This window comes from Pagrus major, chromosome 24 (genome assembly GCF_040436345.1).
Source record: "Pagrus major chromosome 24, Pma_NU_1.0".
Classification (NCBI taxonomy): Eukaryota; Metazoa; Chordata; class Actinopteri; order Spariformes; family Sparidae; genus Pagrus; species Pagrus major.
In genome coordinates this window covers 19,121,599-19,144,620 of record NC_133238.1, presented here as the reverse complement: position 1 = coordinate 19,144,620, position 23,022 = coordinate 19,121,599, and the positions used below count along the sequence as shown (strand labels likewise).

Sequence of the window (23,022 nt, the reverse complement as noted above, 5' to 3'; positions counted from 1 at the left end):
CCCTCCAACAAAATCTGATCAAAAGCCACATGAGGTGATCATTTTGTTTGCGAGGACACCAAACATCACGTAGTTGCCTCACGTGGCCAAAAAGACTGCAGCCGATGGCTAACTAGCTCGTACGTACATAAGAAAACACTGCAGAGTGATATAAAAATCACAAAAAACAAAAAGAACAGAGAGAAAAATACACAACAAAGGAGGAGAAAAGAGAAAATGTCTTCTTCAAGTCACAGTAAAAGACTTTTTCAGTAAGCTATTGTAGTGAGCAGGTCTACTGACTTCGAGTTTGGACATCCCATTACTGACATGTGATGCAGAACCAATTGTCGATTTGGCCCCTCGTGTTTCTCAAGTGGGAAGCTCTCACTGAGACGTCCACCTGCAGCCTCGGTTATGCGTGCAGAGCATCATTTTGGCTGCGCCCGCAGGTGGTACTGAGTCCTGCGCCGGGGAAAAAGGTTCGATCCGCTGGTAATTGTGTTCCTCCAAAATCAAATCCAATCAGCGATAAGACAGCCATTCCCCTTCTTTCTTCTTGTTTCCGAACGAAATGAGATATAGAGGGAGGGTGAGCTGGCTGAGAGAGTCTAGAGGCGCTGAAGACTCTTCTTCACTGTCACAGCACTCTGCTAATCGCTGATCCCCATCACGTCATGCACTCTTTCTCCTCCCGAGGCCATAAAACATCAATTTCCACGGCTGACAGTGATGTGACATAAAACAGTGAAGCGTGACTGTTATAATAAAACTCAACAAGTCTAATCTGCGTTCAACACCTGCACTTAATTTGAGTTTGCACATGAGACAGGTGTCACCTTTGGCTACATTTTGTCCTTTAACTTTTCTTTTGATTCCGTCTTCTTGATACATTTATTGTGATTGTGCCGACTGAGGTCACATCAGGGCACATTAACTGGGTTTGGCGGGATTTTTAGGGTGGAAGGTTGATTCTGACGCACTCAGTATGAGATTATTAGTACTTCCTTTTTATGGTTTTAGCTGTGAAGTCTTGAAGAGAATGTAAACAATGAAAACTCTCCTTTTTCTTTTATACCTGCACACAAATTTACATAAATCTCTCCATGCTTGATGGTACTTTGCATGGACCTCAAAGATTTCCACATTTCCTTTGAAACTGTCAAATAAACCACGATTCTATGCACTTTTCAGATATCTCGTCTTGCTTTTATGGTACAGAAACTAAAGTCCTCATACTATCTGGCCTCTGAGTCCTGCTGCCCAAATCACAGAAGAGTTTACACCTGGGCTGGCAGGTGAATGCAATTAATGAGCAGGAAGCAGAGGCAACCAACAAGGCTTCAGGCCCTTAAGGAGCAGCACTGAGAACAATCACTATTGTTTTTTACCCTCTCTTCACCCACACATGCAGCCCGACATACAGCTGGATGCATGGATTCGTAGACTTGTCAGAAAGCATTACAAGAAGTGCAGGAAAGCTACAGCAAGTTAGGGAATATTAGATAACAGCAGGATTTCTGAGATAAATTAAACTAGACAGAGAATATTGCATATCTAAGGATCACTAAAATACTGCTTTACCCGACTTCTTATCAGGGTTAAAGCTAAAAAATAACTTTATGATACGGTTACAACCTAATATTGTTTCTGAAGTCAATAATAATTCAGAGTTGGGGATACAGCTGCAGAGGTGTCAACACACCATGGCTGTTAGTTAACGTCTAAATGATATCTCGTGTTAAAGGTCCACTTTGCAAGAAAGTTGAGTTTTGAGTCTCATTCCCAACTCGTCAAATACTGATGCTTTGGGATTGTAGGTCGGGTTGGCTGCCATCTCAAAGCGTCAGTATTTGATGAGTTGGCACAACTTTCTTACAAACTGGATCTTTAAAGAAACTTACTGTGGGCATTTGTCCCGATGTAGGTGAGTGTAAGGGTTGTATGGACCCAAAACTGCAGAGACTTCTTCTAAAAACCCTTTTCCACCCAATGAGCTCTGGTCCTCGATGTGGTTCTGTTCAAGATTCTTTCAACCTTGGTGCTATTTGGCGAACCAGCCCACATTCCCATTGTAATGAAAGATGTGTCTTCTGTCACATTAGCATGTCAGTCAGTTGGACATGAGCAACGAAATGTGACAACTCATGAGATCATAAAAATACCTGCTGGCCATTTTCACCACTATCGCGGCACTCCAGACAATTTTACTGATGCAGTTTATGTGTTCGTGCTTCATGTGTGGAGCAGTTCTGGGTTCAAGTCTGAGGGGAGATACACCTCGCAGCAAAATGCTAAATGGTCCAGGTTTGGAGCATCCCTTGGGGGTTGCTTGGACCCTCCAGCTATTCCTCTGTGTACTTACCCCTGCAAAAAAATACCTTTGTAGATAACTGCTCTCCCAGGCTGGATTGCTGGGAGGAAAATGCAGCCAAGCAAAGAATCTTGTTTACAGCCTCGAAGGAGGGTTTTCATACTGATTGTCCTCCCTAAAATGCCTTTTGAGACATATAGTCAAGATCACGTAGAATACTGACAGACTTGGCACATCATAAACAACTATTTTTAGCTTTATGTGCTGTTTTGTTTTCCCGTCGACAGGGTTTGACTAGTAGGTCATCAGCAGTGATGTGCCGTAGAGTCATCTGGCAATGAATCAAAGCATAAAGTAGCAAGGAACCAGCCGGTTAACGGCAGCTTTTGCACTTTTGTTGTCGAGTCTAATGACTGCTGAGTTGCCTTAAGACGAATACCCTTGAAAGGCCAACAGACTAAGATGTGAAGACTCAATCCAGTCGAGTGATAAGACCTACAATAATAACATTTTTCAATTCTAATATCTTCTAAAGTGTCACGACTCTGAGTCACCCCAATCAGCGCATCCACGATGACACTACTCCTGCTAATTGAAGCGGTGTTAACAGATAGCAGCTTTAGATGCAACATTTCCCCAGAGAAACATATTCCCTGCTGTGCTAAATCATAAAGCAGACGACCACGGGCTGAACAGGAAAAAAAATAACGTATCATACGGCCCAGTTAATAAAACAGGAGGAGTGGGTGAGCCCAGATGCCCAGAGATGCATGCCTGCCAACACCCAAGACATACATTTGGTCCTTGAGCGTGATAAAAATCTCAATATAGATCACTGTCGTGCTCTCAAGCGGCGTCAGTCTTATTGCTTTGCAGCACTACACTGCAAACCAGATGAGTTGCACGGTGCTGTGTTAGACCCACTTCTGTGCTTGGCATTTTGTATCTGTCAAAGCAGCAGAAACAAGTTTGTAGTAACATGAATTTGAGATGAACAAAATGCAACTTTTTACAGTGCAGCATACTAATTTCCCATAAATTTACATATAATCGTGCTCTCTATTGATCTTTGCTCCTTTTTTGTCTCTCTGCAGAAGGAGATTCCCATAGAGAAGATGCCCGTCAGCGCAAACCAGCCGGGCTCTCTCGACTTCTCCTTGGAGTCCCTGAACAAGCTGAATCACAGCAGCTCCAGCAGCGGCAGCCTGTACCCGGACAGCCGCAGAGGTGACTGCCACGCGGACGCGGGGAAGAGCGGCGACGACTGCTGCAAGGTGGACGAGCCCTCGTCCTCCAGCTTCTCGAGCAAGCCTGGGGCTGATCCCGTGGGCTCCCTCAGTGACTCGCTGTACGACAGCTTCTCCTCCTGCACCAGTCAGGGTTCAAACGATGTGTAGGGGCAATGAGTAAGCGGGCAGGGCTGTAGTCCAGTGGATGTCTCAAGTCTGACTCGGAGAACAGGTCGAGTTCTTGACCCTTACCGACGTTTTTGTTCCCTTTTGAATACTCCTTTTCTTTTGTTTGGATGTTGAAGGGTACAGCAGGGCCATGGAGTGGATTTCCAGGTTGATTTTCATCTCTGTTGAACCTTAAACATGCACGAAAGAATTCTGGTTGATTGTTGAGTCTCATTCCCAGGTCGTCAAATATGAACGCTTCCGGTTGGTGGCTCATCAGATATCAAAGTTTTGGATAGATTATGCGTCAAATACTGACTTTTGGCTTGTTGGTTCATCAAATAGCGGGGCTTTGGGTTGGTTGGGTTGGTGGTTTGACAAATACTGTAGCTGTGGGTTGATGGTTCATCAAATACCAACGCTTTGGAGAGATTAATCGTCAAATACTGACGCTTTGGGTTGGCGGCTCATCAGATAGCGACACTTTGGGTGGGTCATTCGTCAAATACTGACGCTTTTGGTTCGGCTGATGGTTCATTAAATACCAAAGTTTTGGGTCAGTAGTTCGTCGGATACCAATGCTTTGGATTGATGGTTTGTCAAATACCAACACTTTCGATTGGTGGCTCATCAAATACCAATGCGATGGTTGTGGTTGGTAGTGCGCCACATACCAACACTTTCTGTTGGTGATCCAGACCTGGGCGCCAACGGACAGTATTGGTAGCCTGTTTGACAACCTGGGAATGAGACTCAGCAACAACCCTGAATTGATTTTTGCACCTATAAGTACCCTGTACGCATTAGTTTTCGGTTTGGTCTTGGCTTGACTTTGTCCTAATCAGACTGGACTAACGTGGTCTTGACTACAGCCCTGCCTCAACACGTGGAGCCCTGCCCTCGCCGCATACAACACGAAGCACTTAGTGGAGCCGGAGACACGAGGATGAAACCTCAACCCGAACACCAAACCAGGACTTTTAATACTTTGACTCTGGATGTGGTGGACTGGACAGCAATACTCAACGTTGTCGAATTGCAATTCTTAGTTATCTTTTCCCCCTATGCTGGGGAACTTCTTATCATTGCACTGTAAGAAATACTGTACAAAGTTTGTAAGGAGTGTAAAGTGAACGATTATTCAAGCAGTGATAAGCGGGGCGTCTTCTGGGAGGGCAAAGTTGGTGTGTAGCTGCAACGAAATTGTTGCTTTGATTGCATTCCTGTTTGCTAGGAAACTAGATTTAAACCTAAGGTGTCATTTTTTATGTTTGCTGCTATGTATGTTGCCCGTCGAAGTTGCTCATGTAATACACCTGGTTCATCTTTGTCTACCTTTTGTTTTTTGAAGCAATATTTTTTCAAAAAGAACATTTCAAATCACGACAGGATTTAATTTCATTTTTAAATCATTTTTCAAGGTAAAAACTGCTGCCAATCTCGTCTTTGTCTTGTTATTTTGAGCAGTTGTGCAAACGAAACAGAAAATCGTGAAAGAACGTCTTCAAATGACATGAAAATTATCAAAATGATTCGCTAACGAAACTCATTCTTAGCGGCGGATTAGCTAATGGTGTCATTATATTATGTTTCCACGTGGTACATTGACTAATAATGATTTTTTTTCAGTGTCTGGCTGGTACGCAGGTACAGCGAACGCACCCAGCGTCATTGTTGGTAGCTCAGGGAACATACTGGACTAATGTAGATTGTAAGAATTAAGATGCAGCCATCAGGAAAGTGTTGACGAATAACACTCAATAATATTTTGTTTTTTTTGAGTTCCTGATGCAAAAAACTTCCAGAATCCAAACAGTCTAGTTTCTAGTCTCATGTAGCGTAGCATACCTGAACTCTCCAAAAACCTCAAGTTTTCCTTTCATAGCTGTATATTACGTTGTACATAGAAACCGCTATAAGTTAATATCAGAACGGGCATTGCTGATTGATATATGCAAATGATAAAAAAAGAAAAGAAAAAAAGATGTACATTGTTTGCCAATCATTCAACTGAGGTTTTAAGTCTACTGTTTGAAAATGGCATGTATCCTTTTCCTTATGGGTTCTTGTTTTAAAACTTAAAAAAGAAAAAAAAAAAAAAAAATCTTTATTTTGATCGATAAGAGCTAATACTAAAATATTTTATCACTTTATTTTAAAGACATATTTGAACTTTTTAGGTGAAGTTAATGCCAAATCTCTATCTGGAATCTGACCAGCTGGTGCTAATCAACAGAGCCGACTGTGTGTTTTCAATTTTTTTCTATGAAACTGTTAATATTGTATGAAGAGAGTCTGAAGAGGACTTGTGTATTTTTCTAGGTGTCCAGTATTTATACCCACATTTTGTACTGTCAGACTGTAGTGTGATTGTCATGCTTCACCTCTCTCCTTAAATGTTCCTGGTTCCTTTGTAAAGAGAAAATGGTTACCAGCAGTGTTACTTTGGTAATTATTATTATTATTAATGTTATTGTTATTATTATTATTACTGTGTGCAATTTTGTCTGTTACACCAGACTTTAATGCTATATTTTATGTAACTATTTCCTAAATAAATATGAGAAACTATTTCCTATTTCAAACTGAGCTCGAGCTGCGTGTGTTTTTTTGTTCATTCATTTTTTTTCCTCCATTGTTTGGACGCAACCCGCAAATCTTCCACCCGGAGGGCACCGCGCGTAATCACCGCTTCCCACTCACAGTCTGTCAGCCGGAGTGGGAAGCTCGGTGCCGGGGACCGTCCGCTCCGAGGCTCCGCTCCTCTCCGGAGGGATTTATAACCATTAGTCCCTCGATGGGTAATTATGTGCGTATAAATAAACGCAATTAGTTCAGCCACGCTCGGATGATTTCTCTCTCTGTCAACCTTCACATACAGTAATAAGCTTCATTTATAGTATTGATCACGTTTAAACAAGCAGGTCATGTTAAAAGTCGAGGTTATATTGTGTTTATGATGTAAGAGGACGACAAAATGGGGGAATAATTGCCAAAATAGGTAAAATAGTCGATAATAAGGATATAATACAGTTTAGATGAGCGCATAAGCACTTAGAGGAGCAGTAAAGTTAATAAAATGCATCACTACTGTGGCATTATTACAGGAAAATATGAGTAATTAAATGTAAAACACAATAAATACATTGAAAAGTGAGAAACAGTTGAAAGAATCCCCCAAAATCTGCTGAAATCTCCCTTAAAAATGAAAATGGTTGATAAAACATTATCAAAAATGTTAATATTTGCACATAATTGTTTTTAAAAACTGTCCAGATGATTGATTAAAGTGTTTAAGTGGCTCATCGTGAGTGAAAAAGTACCATAAAACTCAATCCTTTGTGGAATTTTATCAGAAATCAGTGTAAATGTCAACCCATTGCGCGCGGACGCACCAAACTCCTTTCATTTTTTAAAGGATTTTATAAGAAAATGCAAAAGAAAGCTCTAAAATAACAAGATATTGAAAGGAACAGATGTGATGTGGTGTTTATATGAATTCGGCGACTTTTTCGTCCCTCTCACAACAGTCACGTTACAGGAATATGATTAAAATCCTGCCCATCAAAAACGAGAAAATGCCCAAAAAATAAAAAAAAATGTGTAAACTCTCTCTCTGTCGTCGGCGCACGAAGACAAACTGAGCGAGATTATGAAAACACCATCTCTGAGCCGCCGTCACGTGGTGCGCTTTATGATTTCTGCGCTCCCGGTTCGTCTCCAGTCGCGCTGCTGGAAGGAGAAGAAGAGGAGGAAGAAGAGGAAGAGGAGAGAAGGGTCCATTCACTTTGCGGAGCTTCGCGAGCCGACAGGATGAGCAGCGGATCCGCGTCTGCTGGGCTTCCTCCTCCGCGGCGGCTTGTCCTCCATGTCCCCGTCTGAAGTTCATTTTGGTCGGATGTTTCCCCTCCGAGCGTCTTTTGGGAGAGAATGCGTCTTCTGGTTTTTGCGACTTTATTCGGAGTCCTTGTCGACGCAGGTAGGTGAGAGTTGGAGAGACTGTGGAAGCGCTTCCAGCAACGAAACAAGTCTTTTAATTATGATTTACTCTCATTTTTCTGACATCCTTTCTATTTAGATCCATGCGCAACGGAAGAAAAACGCCACTATTACGCATTTTCTTTTTGGATGATTTTCAAGTATTTCATCCATAATACAGATATTTTAAACAATTCAATCTCTTGATATGCTGTTCCAAAAATGTTAACGACTTTATTTTTTATGTCATTACCTCTAAAAACATAACTGTTGCCTTTTGGGAACGAAATTCCTCTGCGCGTGTGAGATATGTGCCGAATACAAGACAAAAATCCACTGTTGGAGTTCAGATACTTTTGGAGAAACATGAGCGACATGTTAAGATTCAGGGAAGAAATCGAGAAAATGCTGCGTTTTCTTGGTGCTGGTTTTGCGCGCCGATGGAGCGAGCGGTGCTGTGCGCATAGACTTGCGCTTCTCTCTTCCCTGTGAGCCGTTTGTTTCCACTTCTTTGACAGATGTGTTTGCTTTGAATGAGTGATTGTCCAGTGTTGGTGAAGATGCTGCCCTTTTTGTGCCATGTTGGACCCTGATTTGAGGAAAAAAGGACGCTCAGTTTGTTGTTTTCAGTGCCTGCAGTCATTTTAGTAAATGTGCTTGTGAGGACATTGGTTTTTGCTTCCTTACCATCCACTTCTGTTGTGAAAAAAAAACAGATTTAAGGCAATTTTCTCACACTGATGAGCTGGATTTCACCCTCCAGTATGACGGATATTCTCCCCCCCAAAAAATAAGAAACTTCCCTGTTATCACTCTCCTTCCAGGTGATGGATGGACGTCTCAGGTGTTGGCTTGCTTTAAAGTAATTATGCCGGAGGGTTTGTGATGTTATATTCGTGGACCTTTATCAGATGATGCCGCTGTCAGAGTTGAGATTAATGCTCGGTGCCATTTCAATAATTACGCCACTAATATATGTCAGAGGGGACGGATGGCTCGGTGGGATGTTTGGGAAGGAAAGAAAGGGCAGGCGTGTTCGGATTGGGGGGGGGGAGTTTTTTGATTGAGTGCCTCCTCGTGATGATGATATCTGTTAGAATTGAACCTGGCAGGTGGCATAAAACAATCCAGAGTGCCAATTAACACTGACTTATGCAATTAAAATCAACAAAGAAGTGATTGTGAGCTCTCGATAAATTGATAGACTTGGGCTGCCGGTGTTAATATGTCAGAGACGTCCTGCAAAGCAAGAAAAGTGTCAGCAAATATGATCTTTAAATGGCACCAAGATGTCAATCTAACCAACACTGACAGCATAATATCCACTCGACGTCCATTTTAGCTCTCAAATCTTGATTCCTGCACGTTTTTGCACCAAATGTCCAGTTTCAACGGACGCGTACATTAACGACGAGGCTTCAGGCAATAAGAAAAGCTCATCCAGGCAGCTTTAAAAGATGAAACTTGACGCGGTCACAGTCCGACAATCCCATTTTTATTATCTGAACCGAAGAGAATTCACAAGGGCAATCTCAGGTCCCTCTTGCTGCCTGTTTGTGTTGTAAATGCAGCTTTATCACCTATAAAAATGGGTGTTGAAAGGGAATTCGAAGCGCGCTCTCACCTCCACGTGCAAAATCTATAACCTCTCCATCGACACCCAGGAGACGGCCAATAAAAACAGCAGAAAAGCCCCCAAGATTAGACTTTGGGCGAAGGAGCTGCTCATGTGCTTTGTGAAGTCATTTAGAGTCGGCGCTGCCCTTCTGCGAGCACTCGAGAGCCATTAGTTTTGTTTGGAGCTGCGACACCATCAAAGGCAAAATCTGTAAGGAAGACAAAAGGAAAAGGAAAGAGAGGAACGTATAGATTGGAGTCACAAAAAACAGGAAGTAGGTGACACTGAGCTCTAGTGCAGAGGAAAGGAAGTGTGTACGTAGAAGCTGGAGTGATTCAATTTTAAAGGTCTATCTTGTAAGAAAGTTGTTTTTTTTTTCAAAAACTGACGCTGTGGGTTCAATAATCAACTTTCTTACAAAGTGGACCTTTTAAATGTAGTTTTATCTTTAAATATGATGCTTTTTAACCAAGACTAATCTCACAGGAGTAGTCCGAAATTTGGGGAAACACACTTTCACGCTTACTTGCCAAAAGTTTAGCGGTACGTCTGTTGCCGACAACGGTCCAGTTCTGTTAACCAATACGACTTGGTTAGGTTCAGGGAAAGATCATAGTTTGAGTTAATATAACTACATTAATGACATAATTATGTAACCTAAGTTATGTACATGAGTATGTAAGTATCAGTTAGCTAAAAAGGCTACAAGGGATGCTATTTTAGCTCGAACCATCTTCTTCCGGTCATTCAGAGGAAACAGAAATACGAAGCTAGCGTGTTGAACCAATGACACTGCGATCTTTTGTAAACTAATTAAAGATGTATTAGAGTTAATGTGTTGTGGCTCTGGAACTGAAGGAGATCAATACCACTCTCATGTGTGCAGGGTAAGCCAGCAACAGGTTAGCTTAGCTAGGCTAGCTTTGCTAACCTGTTGCTAGCTTACTCTTTTTCTTCAGTTTTTGCAGAGATTGCACCAACAACTTAAAATGTTTGAGTTATTGAGCTTTGGAGCTGCTGTTAGTTTGATCTTTTTACCCTCGGAGAGAGCGAGGCTAGCATTTTTCTCACGTTTGCAGACTTTTTGCTAAGCTAAGCTAACGGTTGTTGCTCATACAGTATTTACTGCAAACACACGAGAGATCTTTTCATCTTAATCTCAGCAATCTTTACGCAAAATGTTAATGTAGCACAATAGCTCACGTACGTCTTGCAGGTGTCGGTGCAAGTTATGCTGGAAAGACGAAGTATCGGGAGCATTTGCTGATTGGGAAGACATTGGCAAGACGTCGACCAAATGCCAACGTCTTCCCAATTAGCAAACGTTTCCAACACAACCCATATTCGTCAGACCAACGTCTCCAAGACGTACATGTGCTATCTGGGAATCATAAACCTGCCAGCTGTAATCTTTGCACAAAACAAACATTTATGCTTCAAATTTTAAGGCCATTTTCTGAAATTCTGTGAAATTTTATTCCGTATTTGACAAACAACAGATGTATCGCAGGTTAAACCAAATACTTGGTTGATTATCTTCAGTATTCATCTCTTTTTCCTTCTGCTCGGTGCAGGAGATGCCCTTCAGATCCAGTGCTACCAGTGCGAAGAGATGAAGCACAATGACTGCTCCACGCCGGAGTACATCGTCAACTGCACCGTCAACGTACAGGACATGTGCCAGAAGGAGGTGCTGGTCAAACCCGATGGTGAGTTTACCATCACTGCCCACTTTCCCTTCTGTTTATTCCAAGCAACACTGTTCCTGCTGCTGAAAAACCTGAAAGATTTCAATCAAAACTGGTGGAAGGTTTAGGCCATGGGCCAGGGAACAAATGATTGGTTTTTGGGGAACAAATCTGGATATATGAGCACATTCGGCCACAATCATCTCAAAAAGGTATTTGGGTGCTGATATGGATCTAGATTTAGGTATTTCCTTGGCAGAGGTAGGGGCTCTCAAGGTTTTTCGTAATCCGTGATCAGATCCAGGGCAGAGTCGATGAAGATTTACAGTCGAGGGTGTAAATGCCCAGCGAGGGTCAGCCAAAAGTATCCGAGGTGCTATTTATCCGCGGGAGAAAGGTGACTGTCTAGAAACCGGAGACGGAGACGAACACTGCGCTCAGGAGCTACGAGCATTAAGCTTGATTTTATTGCCATTCAGATGAGGGTAGGCATAAATTATATCCACAAAGCACCTGAAATGTACTTGATGTCCAACAGGAGCAGAGAATTAACATAAGTACTGATGCCTCAGTGCTGTCGGAAACAAAATTGTCTGGAAAACAGCAGGTCAAAATATATCACTTTTTTGCTATAATTCATGCGAGCGCAGCCGTCATAAACAACATCAGATGGGATGTTTGCACCTGTTTGCAAAAAAGACAGAAATACTCCCTCCAGACACCTTTTAATCTTCGGTGTGACCGACCCAGCGAGAGGCTGGACGGGTCAAAACAGTCTCCTGTGATTTTCAGAGTAATAGACATTGTTATCTGTTGTTTTGTTCCTTTCCTCAGCCTCAAAGACAAAGAGAGGAAGCATTGATTGATGTGTGGAAAAAAACCCGCTGTGTAACAGAAAGCGCCGTTTTTGCAGACAGAGCATCAGGCTGTGTTAACACATCAGTTTTTCCACGCAGTGTAAAAAACCTACGCTTTAAAAACCAAACAAATGCGAGCCCCTGCACTGTTTTTGTCGCTCAGGCTTTATGTGAGTCATGACGGCGGTGCGTTGTTGTTGTGTCGCTCCAGAAAGCCCCGGCGAACATTATCTCGCTGGACCACTTTATTCGGCTCATTCGTCAAAGAGGAGAGACTTTCCCTCAGCTGCCTCTGACACAGCATTAGATTAGTTTTGCACTGCGTTACAGATAATAAAATGGTTCAGCCTTTAGGGTGCCGGAGAGCATTTAGAGTTTGGGGAGTGTTTTTTTTTTTAGCCTTTTACAAAACCAAAAAACACAAGAGAAATGGTGTCAGGAATGGATTTAACTGTTTGTTTATCTGCTCCATCATCAGCTGCAGACATTAGCATGTTTGGCTAACTAGCTCAATAGCTACAGTAGTAACGGAGATGAAAACGCAAACAGGCCACGTTGGCATAAAATATGCTTCTTCCTTGTGTCGATTATCAGCCAGGGGGGCCTATTTGACCTGGATGTGTAACTTTAGTTTAGTTTTTGGCATGACATCATGTAGCCTGTGAAGCCATCAGGCGCATTCTTTTCAAGACTTGTGTTTTAAATGAGTCAAACTTTAAAAAGTCAGCCCAGGACAGTGTTTTGCTGGTGAGTCATTAAACTTACATTAGCTTAATTAGCTGGCTGGCTAGTTAAAACTTATCAAATCATTTCAGACAGCAAAATCAATGGTTTCTGCTTAGAAGTGAGAAGTCGGCCTTTGTTTGCCTCTTTTTGTTTCTTGGCCACAAATTGGATGTTTTTAAAATCATCAAACTTCCAGTAAGACCGAGGTGTTTTCAGCCACTTATCTTAAACTCTGGAGCAACAAAACAACTTGAGCCTTTCTGTTTGTCAAGATTACTGAGGATATAAAACAGTTTCTCTTGATGGTTACAGGTTCAGTGCCAGCAGCAGTGGCTTTTTTTGGGATGTCTTGAGTGAGAAATTGAATCTGCAGCACTGTTTGGTTAATTTTAAGCTTCGCCTTTGCAGAAGCTTTCTGGAGACTTGTGTATGACGAACTGAAAGCAGGAAAAAAACGCTCAGCTGTGCATTTCTTCTCTTTCTTCATCAATAAAAAGCACTGCCAGATAACGTAACATTCTGCCTACAGCGGCCGAATTCATCTGAATTTGATTAAATCAAACCTTTCCTGTCCAGTAAGGGGAAATTTCATTTGCAAACAGCAGAAACCAAGATAAATAACACAATCAGAACGACATATAAATGATAGAATACCTACATTACATAAAGACGCCAGTATATATCTCGACCAGATGAAGAAACATCACTTGATAAGAGAGTCAGAGGCTCTGGAGGGCAATAAAAAGTTGAGTTTCCCTCCGTCGTACAAGCATACAGAGTGTAGTAACACATAGCATGCTGACTAACATGAGTTAATAAGAGCAGACAGAAAGCCAATAGCTCCGTCGCAGTAAAGTGCAATAAAAATGCTGCAGCATTGCAAAAACGCAAGGCTCTTATAAGTTACATCTTCAGTCCGAGCAATCCAATTACAGCAGGGGAAAATCTGATATGTTTTGCAACATCTCAGGGCTTGATGACTGGCCAATAACAGATCGTGCTCCATCTGGACACTTACAAATTCAGAACACTGTTTTTTTTTGTTGCAGGAATACATTATCGGAAATCCTGTGCCTCCTCCGGGGCTTGCCTCATCGCCTCCTCCGGCTACCAGCAGTTCTGCACGGGCCGGCTGAACTCGGTCTGCATCTCCTGCTGCAACACGGCGCTCTGCAACGGGCCCAGGAGGAAGCGTCCCGTCCCCTCGGCGGCGATGTCGAGCCTACAGATGAGCCGCCGTCTCCTCTTCCTGACCTTCCTGCCGCTGCTGACGCTCCTCCCTGTGACGTAGACGGAGGATCCCATCGCACGCCTCCGCTGTACAGTTTGTTTCCCCTTAGGTCGTTTTTGTTTTTTTGTTTGGTTCTTTAGCGTTCACGCTACACAGCACAACTGAATTAAGGCTTGTAACCTGAAGTCAAAAGGGCCAAATTCTGCAAGTTTAAAGATTTTTGGCAGCAGGACACGCAGTCAAATCGATTCCGGTCGTCCTTGCAACTTCAGCTAAACACGATAAACTTGTTTGCACTTTTTGCTGCTGGAAACTGGATGACAAAATAATAATAGTGGTAGCTGCATGCCAGCAGTAATGAGTAATGTTAAGAGAGTTCAGAGCCAAGAGCTGAGGTCGGGGTTTAGGTTAGCTCGTTTTTTAACATCTGAAGCTTTCCCTCATCAACACCTTAAAGTATGTTTTTGTGGACAACCTTGAGCACATTTGGACGAGCCCCTTCGATTCAAATTAAAACTAATGTTTGACATTTTGGGAGATGCACTCAATCACTGTCTGGTGGAGTTTGATGAGAAGACTGATACCATTATTAATGTTTGTAAAAGGTCAGATACTGACGCTTTGGATTGGTCGGTCTGGCCGGCCACCAACCCAACACATAAGAATATGATGAGGTTGGAAATGAGACTCAATAATCAACTATCTTACAAATTGGACCTTTAAAGGAAAGGATAACATCAGGACACGGTTAGCTTAGCTTAGCACAAAGGTTGAAAATAGGTGGAAACCTCTAGCTTCGCGCCGTCTGAAGGTAACATGATTCTCCTGAAGAAAAAAGTGGAAAAAACCACCATTTATGATTTTTAAGCTTCATTTTTTATGGATTAAACAAATGAGAAATATTGTTATTTAGTGAACTGGGAGATGGACTTTGATTTCCTCAGTCCAAGCAATGAGCCTGTCTAGCAGGCTGCTAGCTGTGGCCATGTATTCAACGGACGGACATGTAAACAATGATACTTTACCACTTTTGTCTCTTTCCTGGTTCATCATGTCAGTAAAGAAATGTTTTCTTTTCCATGTTGTTGTAAAAGAATCTAACAAGCCTGCACAGAGCCTTGACCTCAACCCCGTCCAACACCTTTGTGATGAACCGGAGGCCGACCGACTCGAGCTGGCTTCACCGCTTATTAAATGTTTTATTTCCTGCGGCCAGAATCGAAATTCTGTCCGAGAAGATTGTTAAAGAAGCAGAATAATGCACTTCTGGAGCGAGATGTTCGATAACAACATATGGGTGCAACAGTAGGGCGACATCTCAGTGCACTTTATTGTGCCTCGAGTGACATTTATTTATTGTGCCTTTTTCTCACAGGTTCACCTTGGAGCTCGGACCTTACTCGGATACACTGAAGGAGCAGATTTTTGGACACCGCACTGACCTTGTATCGTTATTCTGATCGATATGACACCGGAACCACTCAGAACGACTCTGGAAACCTGGAGAAGTGGAAGCAAACCGAGCTTTCTGAATCATTTATCGCTCTCGTTTCCTGGAGATGGACCATCCCGGTCTGGGGCCGAGCCATCTCTCGATTTCTTTGCCTTTTTGTGAAGTGGAGCGTTTTTGTGAGGAAGCTGCTCTGAAGTTATTTTCTGGTTATTACACGCTGTAAAAGGTGCCGGTGGAAGTCGTTGTAGAAAATGACGGGTTTTTTTTAGCTTTCATTTCGTGGGCTTTGTTTGATGGTTTGAAAAACAGCACTGTCAGTTTTCTTTCTCGTCGATGCCGTTGCTGTCGTCGCTCTGAATGCGCAGATTTTGACTCGATTTCCAACCCGAAATACACTTTTATCGTCGTTATGTTATGGTGAAGAAGGCACTTTGATTCAGGAAATAAGAATTTAAAGGGTTTGTGATGTTTCTTGGAGCACATCATCCATCATACATCTGCATATTTTTCCACTGCCGCACAGTATTAATTGACGTTTTACTACTTGGAAAGATGTTAAAATTGTTTTTGAAAGCCAGTTTGTGTTGTTGCTTCTTCATCCTCGATCATCAGATATAAAAGTTATAAAAGATATATTAATTAGACATCAATAATTCATATATTCCTTTTGTGAAATCTGTGTAATTTATATTACATAGACATAGTGCAGCGTAGGAACAAGCAAAAAAGCACAAATGAACTCTCACTAGAGAAATGCTTCAGGGTGATATCAGCCATATTTTCCTTTAAGTTTACATTATTTTTAAGGACTTTAATGCCCAAATCATAGCTAGTGTTGCATGTTTCCAATGCTCTAAACCAAATACTGCATTTTATAACCAATGAAAAGAAATTTGGACCTACTGTTGGGATCTTATTTGTGAAAATTGTAGGTTAATATTCCCCTCCAAATGATTTATTTATGTTCTTTCTGTATCTGTACAGTATTATATTTATATGTGGTGAATGTGCTGTAGACAACAACAGTGCAGACGTTCCAACACGTGACAAGATGCCAAGAAAGTGCGCTGAGGCTCCATTCGACATTGTTTTCACAATTATTACAATGTTGTATGTTGATTAATAGTATAAGACGTATTTCAGAGCATCATGTGATTGAAAAAATGAAGAAGAGATGGTCCATCTGATAAATGTTTACGGCAGTTTTTTGACTGGTCTTCTGTGAAGAGTAACACTGTATTCTGCTGATGTGTGATGTAAATAAATGTTGCAGAAAAACTGAGCTGTCAGGTGGATGTATGGTGCGTTTTCAGAGCTTTTACATCGTGTGTTAGAGCAGATAATGTTAAAGCAACATTATGTAGCGATTGAAACAACACTGCACGTCGGAACAATGTTACGTCTTGAAGTAAAAACATGCACGCTCAGGAATTTTATTGTATTTTTCTTAAACAGTAATGCTGAGCTAACGTAACACGAACCATATAACGTCATCAGCATAACGTGCTACCTGCTCGAAAAGATGCTGACTCAGCTTACAGTCAAAAAATAGCGAGCTGACAACTTTGCTAACACAGACAAACATCAGGCTAGTGCAGCAACACAAAACAGCAAAAGTCCAACAGTAGAAGTCCAGCTCGGCGTCATGCTGCCTTTTATTTAGCGAACCTGTCGCCAACGGCAGAAAATCAGTCTGATACTCTCTTTTTCTCTTATTATCTTCCACCGTCGCTTCACCTCTGTCATGTCATATGTAGAAGCTGCTAAGCCCAGTTCTGTTGCTTACTAGCCCAACTCTGGTTCTGGTCAAGCCCCCAGGCCAGTTTTCATAGTGGCCAAACCATGTAATTACATTGTCAAGTGATCTACTGCGGCCTAAAAAGACTTTTTCGCATGAGCTAACATTGTGAAAAAAGGGTCTGTAAAGTGGTGGATACATTTTTTTGAGCATCACAACCACAAAATGACTCGATTCTCTCTCATAACTAGAGCCACGAGATCCAATAACATCTAGAAAGTCTAGAAGAGCTGCATGATTACATTACTTTATCCTCATTCAAGTTAGCTTGGCGCTAAAGTTTAAATTATCATTTTGATATTGTCCCCTATGGGCTGCCATATTAAGTCAAGAGATTTTATTTACATCCAGAGCAGCGTGCTTGTCCCAACTCCTCAGTCTAGCCCATAAAATCTAAACCAAAGTAAATATTCAATAATTATTGTTTTCATTTGTAGGCTTTCCTGTAGGAAAATATCACATTTTTCAACATGTTTTACTGACTTGCTGTGCTCTGAATAAAAGACTAATAGCATAAGAAGGTTATGCTAGCACTTAATTAGAAGTAATTAATTGTTAAGTATCCCAATGAACATAGCTCCGAAGTCCCTTTACAGTAATTAGGAGCAAATTAGATGCTTTCAAGGAACCGACCTACGTAATCGTCCCTTTCTAGGAAATTAAAGAGAATCCTGCAATATTGCGATACTTGCACCTCTTGCTTATTATAAAAACATTGGAACAGAGTTTATATCACTAGACACATTATTAGACCGGGCAAAAGGAAGAAGCTGCAGCATTTTTCACTGCAACAACCTCCACATGAAGCTTAACATTCACCTCACCTCAGAGATACAATACATGAACTTTGGGGGGTTTTGGAGGGAGGGGATGACTTTATTTGACTCTCTGGGAGATAAAATCCACCACTGCCGGTGGTCCCTGGGTGGTAACCTGAGCCTGAATGCTCTCTCTGTGCGTTTAACCTTCACACAGCCGGGCTGAGGATGGTGTGGAACCCACGTTTGATTAAATTAACTACATTTCAGCATGCTACCGTCACTCAATTACTCATCTATTGATTATTGTGTGCGGTAGCAACGAGGATGCACATATATTTACACTGCATCGTGCCTGCATGATTCAGTGGAAAGTCTTTTTGGTCTACTGTTCATGTGTATGTTTGAGTCTCCCGTCTGTCACCTATTACTAAAACACTGTCGTCACCAGGCTGTTCTGAAGGTGACAAAAGCTTTATATGAAACAGAGGATTAAGGTTGTGTCAGAACGAGCAGCAGACATAATCCACTCTGTATTACGCTCGTCTTACAACGGCTGCTTTTGTCTTGAAGCGACGACATCAGATTCCAGTGAAAGTAAGGTAATTTAGCAAAAGATGAGATATGAGGGTGCACTTTTTAAAGAAACAGTTCATCCAAAAATGAAATTCAGTTATTATCTTCTCACCAGCTGAAAGGCAGGTAGGTTTGTAGTCCACAAAGCATTTCTGGAGCTTCACAGCAAAATAGGTAGGAGGTAGATGGGGACTTTAAAACATAAAAAACAACTGAAAACTGGAATGTACTAAGTAGAGTGCATACCTCCACCAAGGCATAACAGTCCCCTTTAATTCAATCAAGCCAATATCAACCTCAATAGCCCTCTATCACTCTAAATGTCAAACTAACCATAACTTCTTAAACATAATTTAAGCTCCCGAGATCTACGATGTGCATCAAATTGTTCTCACTAACTAACCAAAAAACCTCCCAAACAAAAAAACAACCAACCAATCAACCAACCAACCAATCGACAAACCAACCAACCCATTTTTGCTTAGGAACAGTGAGGATTTTGTCTTAAAAAGGGTGTAAATAACATCTTTTCAGATACATTTGGGATCTCTGGGCTTCCAGAGAATTGGATTAATTTGGAGCTATTTTATGTTTGTCAGTTCACATGTACGTCAGTTGTTCAGGATAATCCTGCGACGCTGTTTTACTGTGAAGCTCCAGAAATATTTTGTGGACTGTGAAACTTCAGCTGACTTTCCACAGGCATGGGGGAGAGAAGATAGCGACTGAATTTACATTTTCGGGCGAACTCGTGTCGGACGTTGTGAAAACACACAACAGATAAAATACTGCATTGAAAACTGGATTAATTCTAAAAAGCAAGACAAGACTTGTCAGTCCAGTTGTGGCCATGGTGATCGACTTGGGAGTGTCTCCAAGTAACCGTTTTTCAATTATGTGCCTAACAATGCAGCGCTGCATTGTTAGAGACACAAAGGAGCAGCTCCCACTGCAGACAGTCAAAAACCTCCAATAATTTTGCAGAGAGATGATAAACAAGCTTCAACCACTGCAGAGACAAATCACCTCATCAGCACAGCGATACCAGTCGACTTTGGTGCTTTTTTAAACCTCACTTGGGTTGATTGCAGTTTAAACTTCGAGTCTATTAGCAGCAAAATGACTCCTGTGGTGTGAGGGCGAGCCGGTATGACAGAGCATCATTAAGCCTGAACACTGGAGGAGGAGGAGGAGGAGGAGGAAGGAGTCAGGACTGACGAGCACAGAGGGGAAGTGCCGACTGCAGAGCTCCCGGGATTAAGAAGCAGCAAAAAGAGGAGATTATTAAAAATAATAAGGCCCACCTCTGCCTCGCTCTAATGACGTGCGTGCAAACAGAGTCATATTAGGGCTCGGGCGGTGGAAATACTTCAGTTGATGAGGGACCTCAACTCATCTACTTTGTTTACTGTGTAGGCTATTGGAAATGAGGGGGGAAATGATCTATTCTGGTGTGGGCGGGAAGTGTTTGAGGTCCAGATCGCTTCACTAACAGGGGACAGCGAGATCAAAAAACCTCCAGAGAGTCAATTACTTTCAGTTCAGCTACTGTACGTCCAGTATAGACATAATGAATCACAGCTAAATGCATCAGATCTCATTTATTTCTATTATTAATTACTCATGAATCAAATGTATTAACCCGAGCGTCAATAGGCCTGTTTCTGCTATTGATTGAATGGCTGAATTAAAATGAAATTCAATTAAATTAACATTAAATATATTACATGGTAGATGAATAAGACGAGGAAAACTTTAACAATAACCTAAATCTGATGAGTTAGCAGTCAACCCCGAGACTTTACTTTCACTCCAATCCACTTTAGTGCCCCAACACAGATCTTCATTCCAGTAAGTAGTGCCAATAAAGACAAGTAAACACAATTATAAAGTTACAGCGGTGCGGAGGGGGGCTTTAATCTACAGCTGTGGGCACGTTAACAAGCATCAGACTGGTCTTACATACATACTTGTACTTATATACTTGTACGTCTGCAAGAAATACAAGAGAAGCGGCTTGTAAAAATCACTCGTTCCACTCCAGGATGGATGTTTTAATACATGTAATGTGGTGGAGGAGGCAAAAAAGACTGAGTCAGTGGAGGAGGGGTTGCAAATCTTTTGTATCGTCATGTTTTCTGTGCTATTAAGGTAAGTGGCTCTCGATGGTTCCTACAAGGCTCAGTGATCTCTGTTGTTTCTTAAAAAACGAGAGCGCTGGTGCCCTCTAGTATTCAAAACAGAGACATGCAGGGATGTAAAGCACTCGGGGATTATGTGATGACAGAGAAAGAGACAGCTGAGGTTGTTTTTGTGAGATTAAATTACAAAATCTGAGCGTCAGGGTAAGAGTTCAGGTACTCAGTGCCATGAATATATATTTAAAACAGCATCATTGGCAAAATAAAACCCTGTTCCACACAATATGAAGTCAATATTGTTCAATATTGTTTTTAAATTTCTATTGGTTAATAAGACAAACAGTATGACAGCCTAACAGTAGCACAAGTAAGAGTCATAAAATCAGAAACTGACTCAGTAACATCTGCTACACGGCATTATCTACCTAAAGTTAGCCAACATTAGCTAAAGCTAGTCACCATAAGCAAAAGGTCCCAGACTTAAGGTCTGAGCTCAAAGAGATATTTACACTCCAGTCAGTCTGCAGACATACAGCTGCTACTGCTGTAGCGGCGTTATTTTAGATCACACTACCTTGCTCGCCTTGCTCTGCCTCTGATTGGCTACATCCTGCCCCGTTAAGTTATGTGCATGTGCAACTCTCACCAAAGATTGAACAGAGGCGAGGTGTCTCACTCTGTAGCTAAAAGACAGTGTCCCCATTTTTAATCCTGCCTACAAAGCTGTTGGTTTGACTGTTTTCTAACAAAGAAAACAGCCGTTAACGTAAAATTATGAAGCCTTTTTCTGAGACATAGTTATTAAAGCCACAAGTGACGATTACAGGGTAATAGTACATGATAATAAAATGTAGTGAATCGTCAGTTACACCGAAATACAGCCAAACTTTGCTAACATTAGCCACCAAAAGCTAACGGTCATGCCAGACCAAGCGAGGCTGTAGTGGGGAAGTCTCTGAGCGTATTAAATTGCACACAGTTGAGTTTCATTGTTTCTGAACGAAGCTTCTGATTTGTAAAAAGACTGCCGTGTTACTTTATCTCGCAAAAGTTACAGTCTCACTTGAACGAGTGCAAACCCAGGCCGTTTGAATCGTTTCAAGGATCTGAGCAGTGGGCGGTGATTCAGAGGTCTGGAACAGGCCGAGATAAGATGAAATGCAATTTTGTAATCTGTGTTATATTATTGTCACGTTCTTGAACTTGTAACCCACTTCACATCTTTCTTTTTGCTTTATCGCCCAATTCCACTTTGTAAAACTCTCAAAGATAAGAGCTTTTGTAAAAGTTTTTCATATTGTGACTCACCAGTTTGTTGAGTTGAGACCGATTCTGGTGTTTTATAACCATGAGATGTGTTTGCTCAGCTCAGCTAAAGAGGATAAAAGACCGAGGTGAGATCCAAGGAAAGTCCTTCTCCTGGCAAATCCTTCGCTCCAGCTCTGGCAACGTTGAAACAAATAGTTTCATCTCCAGTTCTTGACGGAGAGTCTCCATCAAGCGTCCAAGAGTCGAGGACCGTTTCTATCAGCAGCAGCAGAGCCGAGGGCTTTTCTGAGAGAGTCGCTGTGGTGAAAAGTCTCTCGTGTGACTGATGAGTCCGCCTGAGGACAAATGGCCGAATGTTCTCGGGCCCTGGGATTGGCTCTAATGTGGTGAAGCCAGAATGAAGCCCCGAAGCTCCTTCCTGCTCATATATCGTCTTTATCAGCGGTCCAGCGTGCAGCCGTGGAGGGTGAGGTCCATTTCGTCTGGCCCTCGATGGCACTTAAATCATTGATGTCATCTGGTGGAGTCTGCAGGGCGAGATGAGGTGGGTTACTATTTTTTGCTCAATGGAGGAAAAAGATAATAGCAGACCTGCTCACGACATTGTTTCTGACAAAAGGGATCATTTTATTTAGAGAATATAAAATTACATCAATGAAAATTTGAATCACAGAATCAGAATCGGCTTTATTGGCAAAATATGTGTAAACATAGAAGGGATTTGACTCTGGTTTCATATATATCATGTTTATATACATATATTAAAAAGGGGCACTATGTAATCCAAACTCTGAATTTTTATTTTTATAATATTAATGAGTTAATAATACAAACTCAGAGATGCTTATCTTTTCTATAAACTGAATAAACAAGCTGTTCTCAGAGGAAAATAAGGTCCCAGAACACTGAAGCTAGAAAGGTGGCAGGGTCCACCACATATACACAAAATAAAACAGTATGAAATTGTGTTGTCCTTTAAGGTCAGTTTGTTTATTCAGTTTATTCAAAAAAAACAAAGAGTTTTTTCTTTATTTAGACATAAAAAAAACAGTCAAAGATCTTGTTCTTTCTTCCCCCAAAACTACATACTGCACCTTTAATTATAATGTTATTTATGTTATCAGAAGAGGCAACACAATTTCATACATGCTGCCATCTTTCCAGCTTCAAACAAACAGTGATCCGGGGACCTTAGAGTGTTACACTTTGTTTAAACGAGAAGAGGACCCAAACGCAGAC

The 23,022-nt window shown here is 41.6% G+C and overlaps 2 protein-coding genes across 2 annotated transcripts in view; both read left to right on the top strand.

The window, feature by feature from the left end:
• LOC140992067 (nck-associated protein 5-like) overlaps positions 1-6,279 on the top strand; it is a 154,948-nt gene extending 148,669 nt beyond the window's left edge. The window contains exon 20 of the mRNA XM_073462303.1: positions 3,388-6,279. Coding sequence (XP_073318404.1) covers positions 3,388-3,690 — 303 coding nt within the window. The 3' untranslated portion in view covers positions 3,691-6,279. The remainder of the gene's footprint in view (positions 1-3,387) is intronic.
• Positions 6,280-7,620: 1,341 nt separating this feature from the next.
• LOC140991943 (ly6/PLAUR domain-containing protein 1-like) lies at positions 7,621-13,848 on the top strand. The gene is made up of 3 exons (XM_073462116.1): positions 7,621-7,669; positions 10,861-10,995; positions 13,607-13,848. Exons 1-3 carry the CDS (start codon positions 7,621-7,623, stop codon positions 13,846-13,848), a joined length of 426 nt encoding a protein of 141 aa, XP_073318217.1.
• Positions 13,849-23,022: the final 9,174 nt, after the last annotated feature.

What these genes read in the sequence shown, in the direction of transcription:
- LOC140991943 (XM_073462116.1), top strand. Translation starts at nt 7,621, where the DNA reads ATGCGTCTTCTGGTTTTTGCGACTTTATTCGGAGTCCTTGTCGACGCA. An exon ending in CGGAGTCCTTGTCGACGCAG is followed by an intron (nt 7,670 to 10,860) that starts GTAGGTGAGAGT and finishes TGCTCGGTGCAG; the next exon opens with GAGATGCCCTTCAGATCCAG. An exon ending in GGTGCTGGTCAAACCCGATG is followed by an intron (nt 10,996 to 13,606) that starts GTGAGTTTACCA and finishes TTTTTGTTGCAG; the next exon opens with GAATACATTATCGGAAATCC.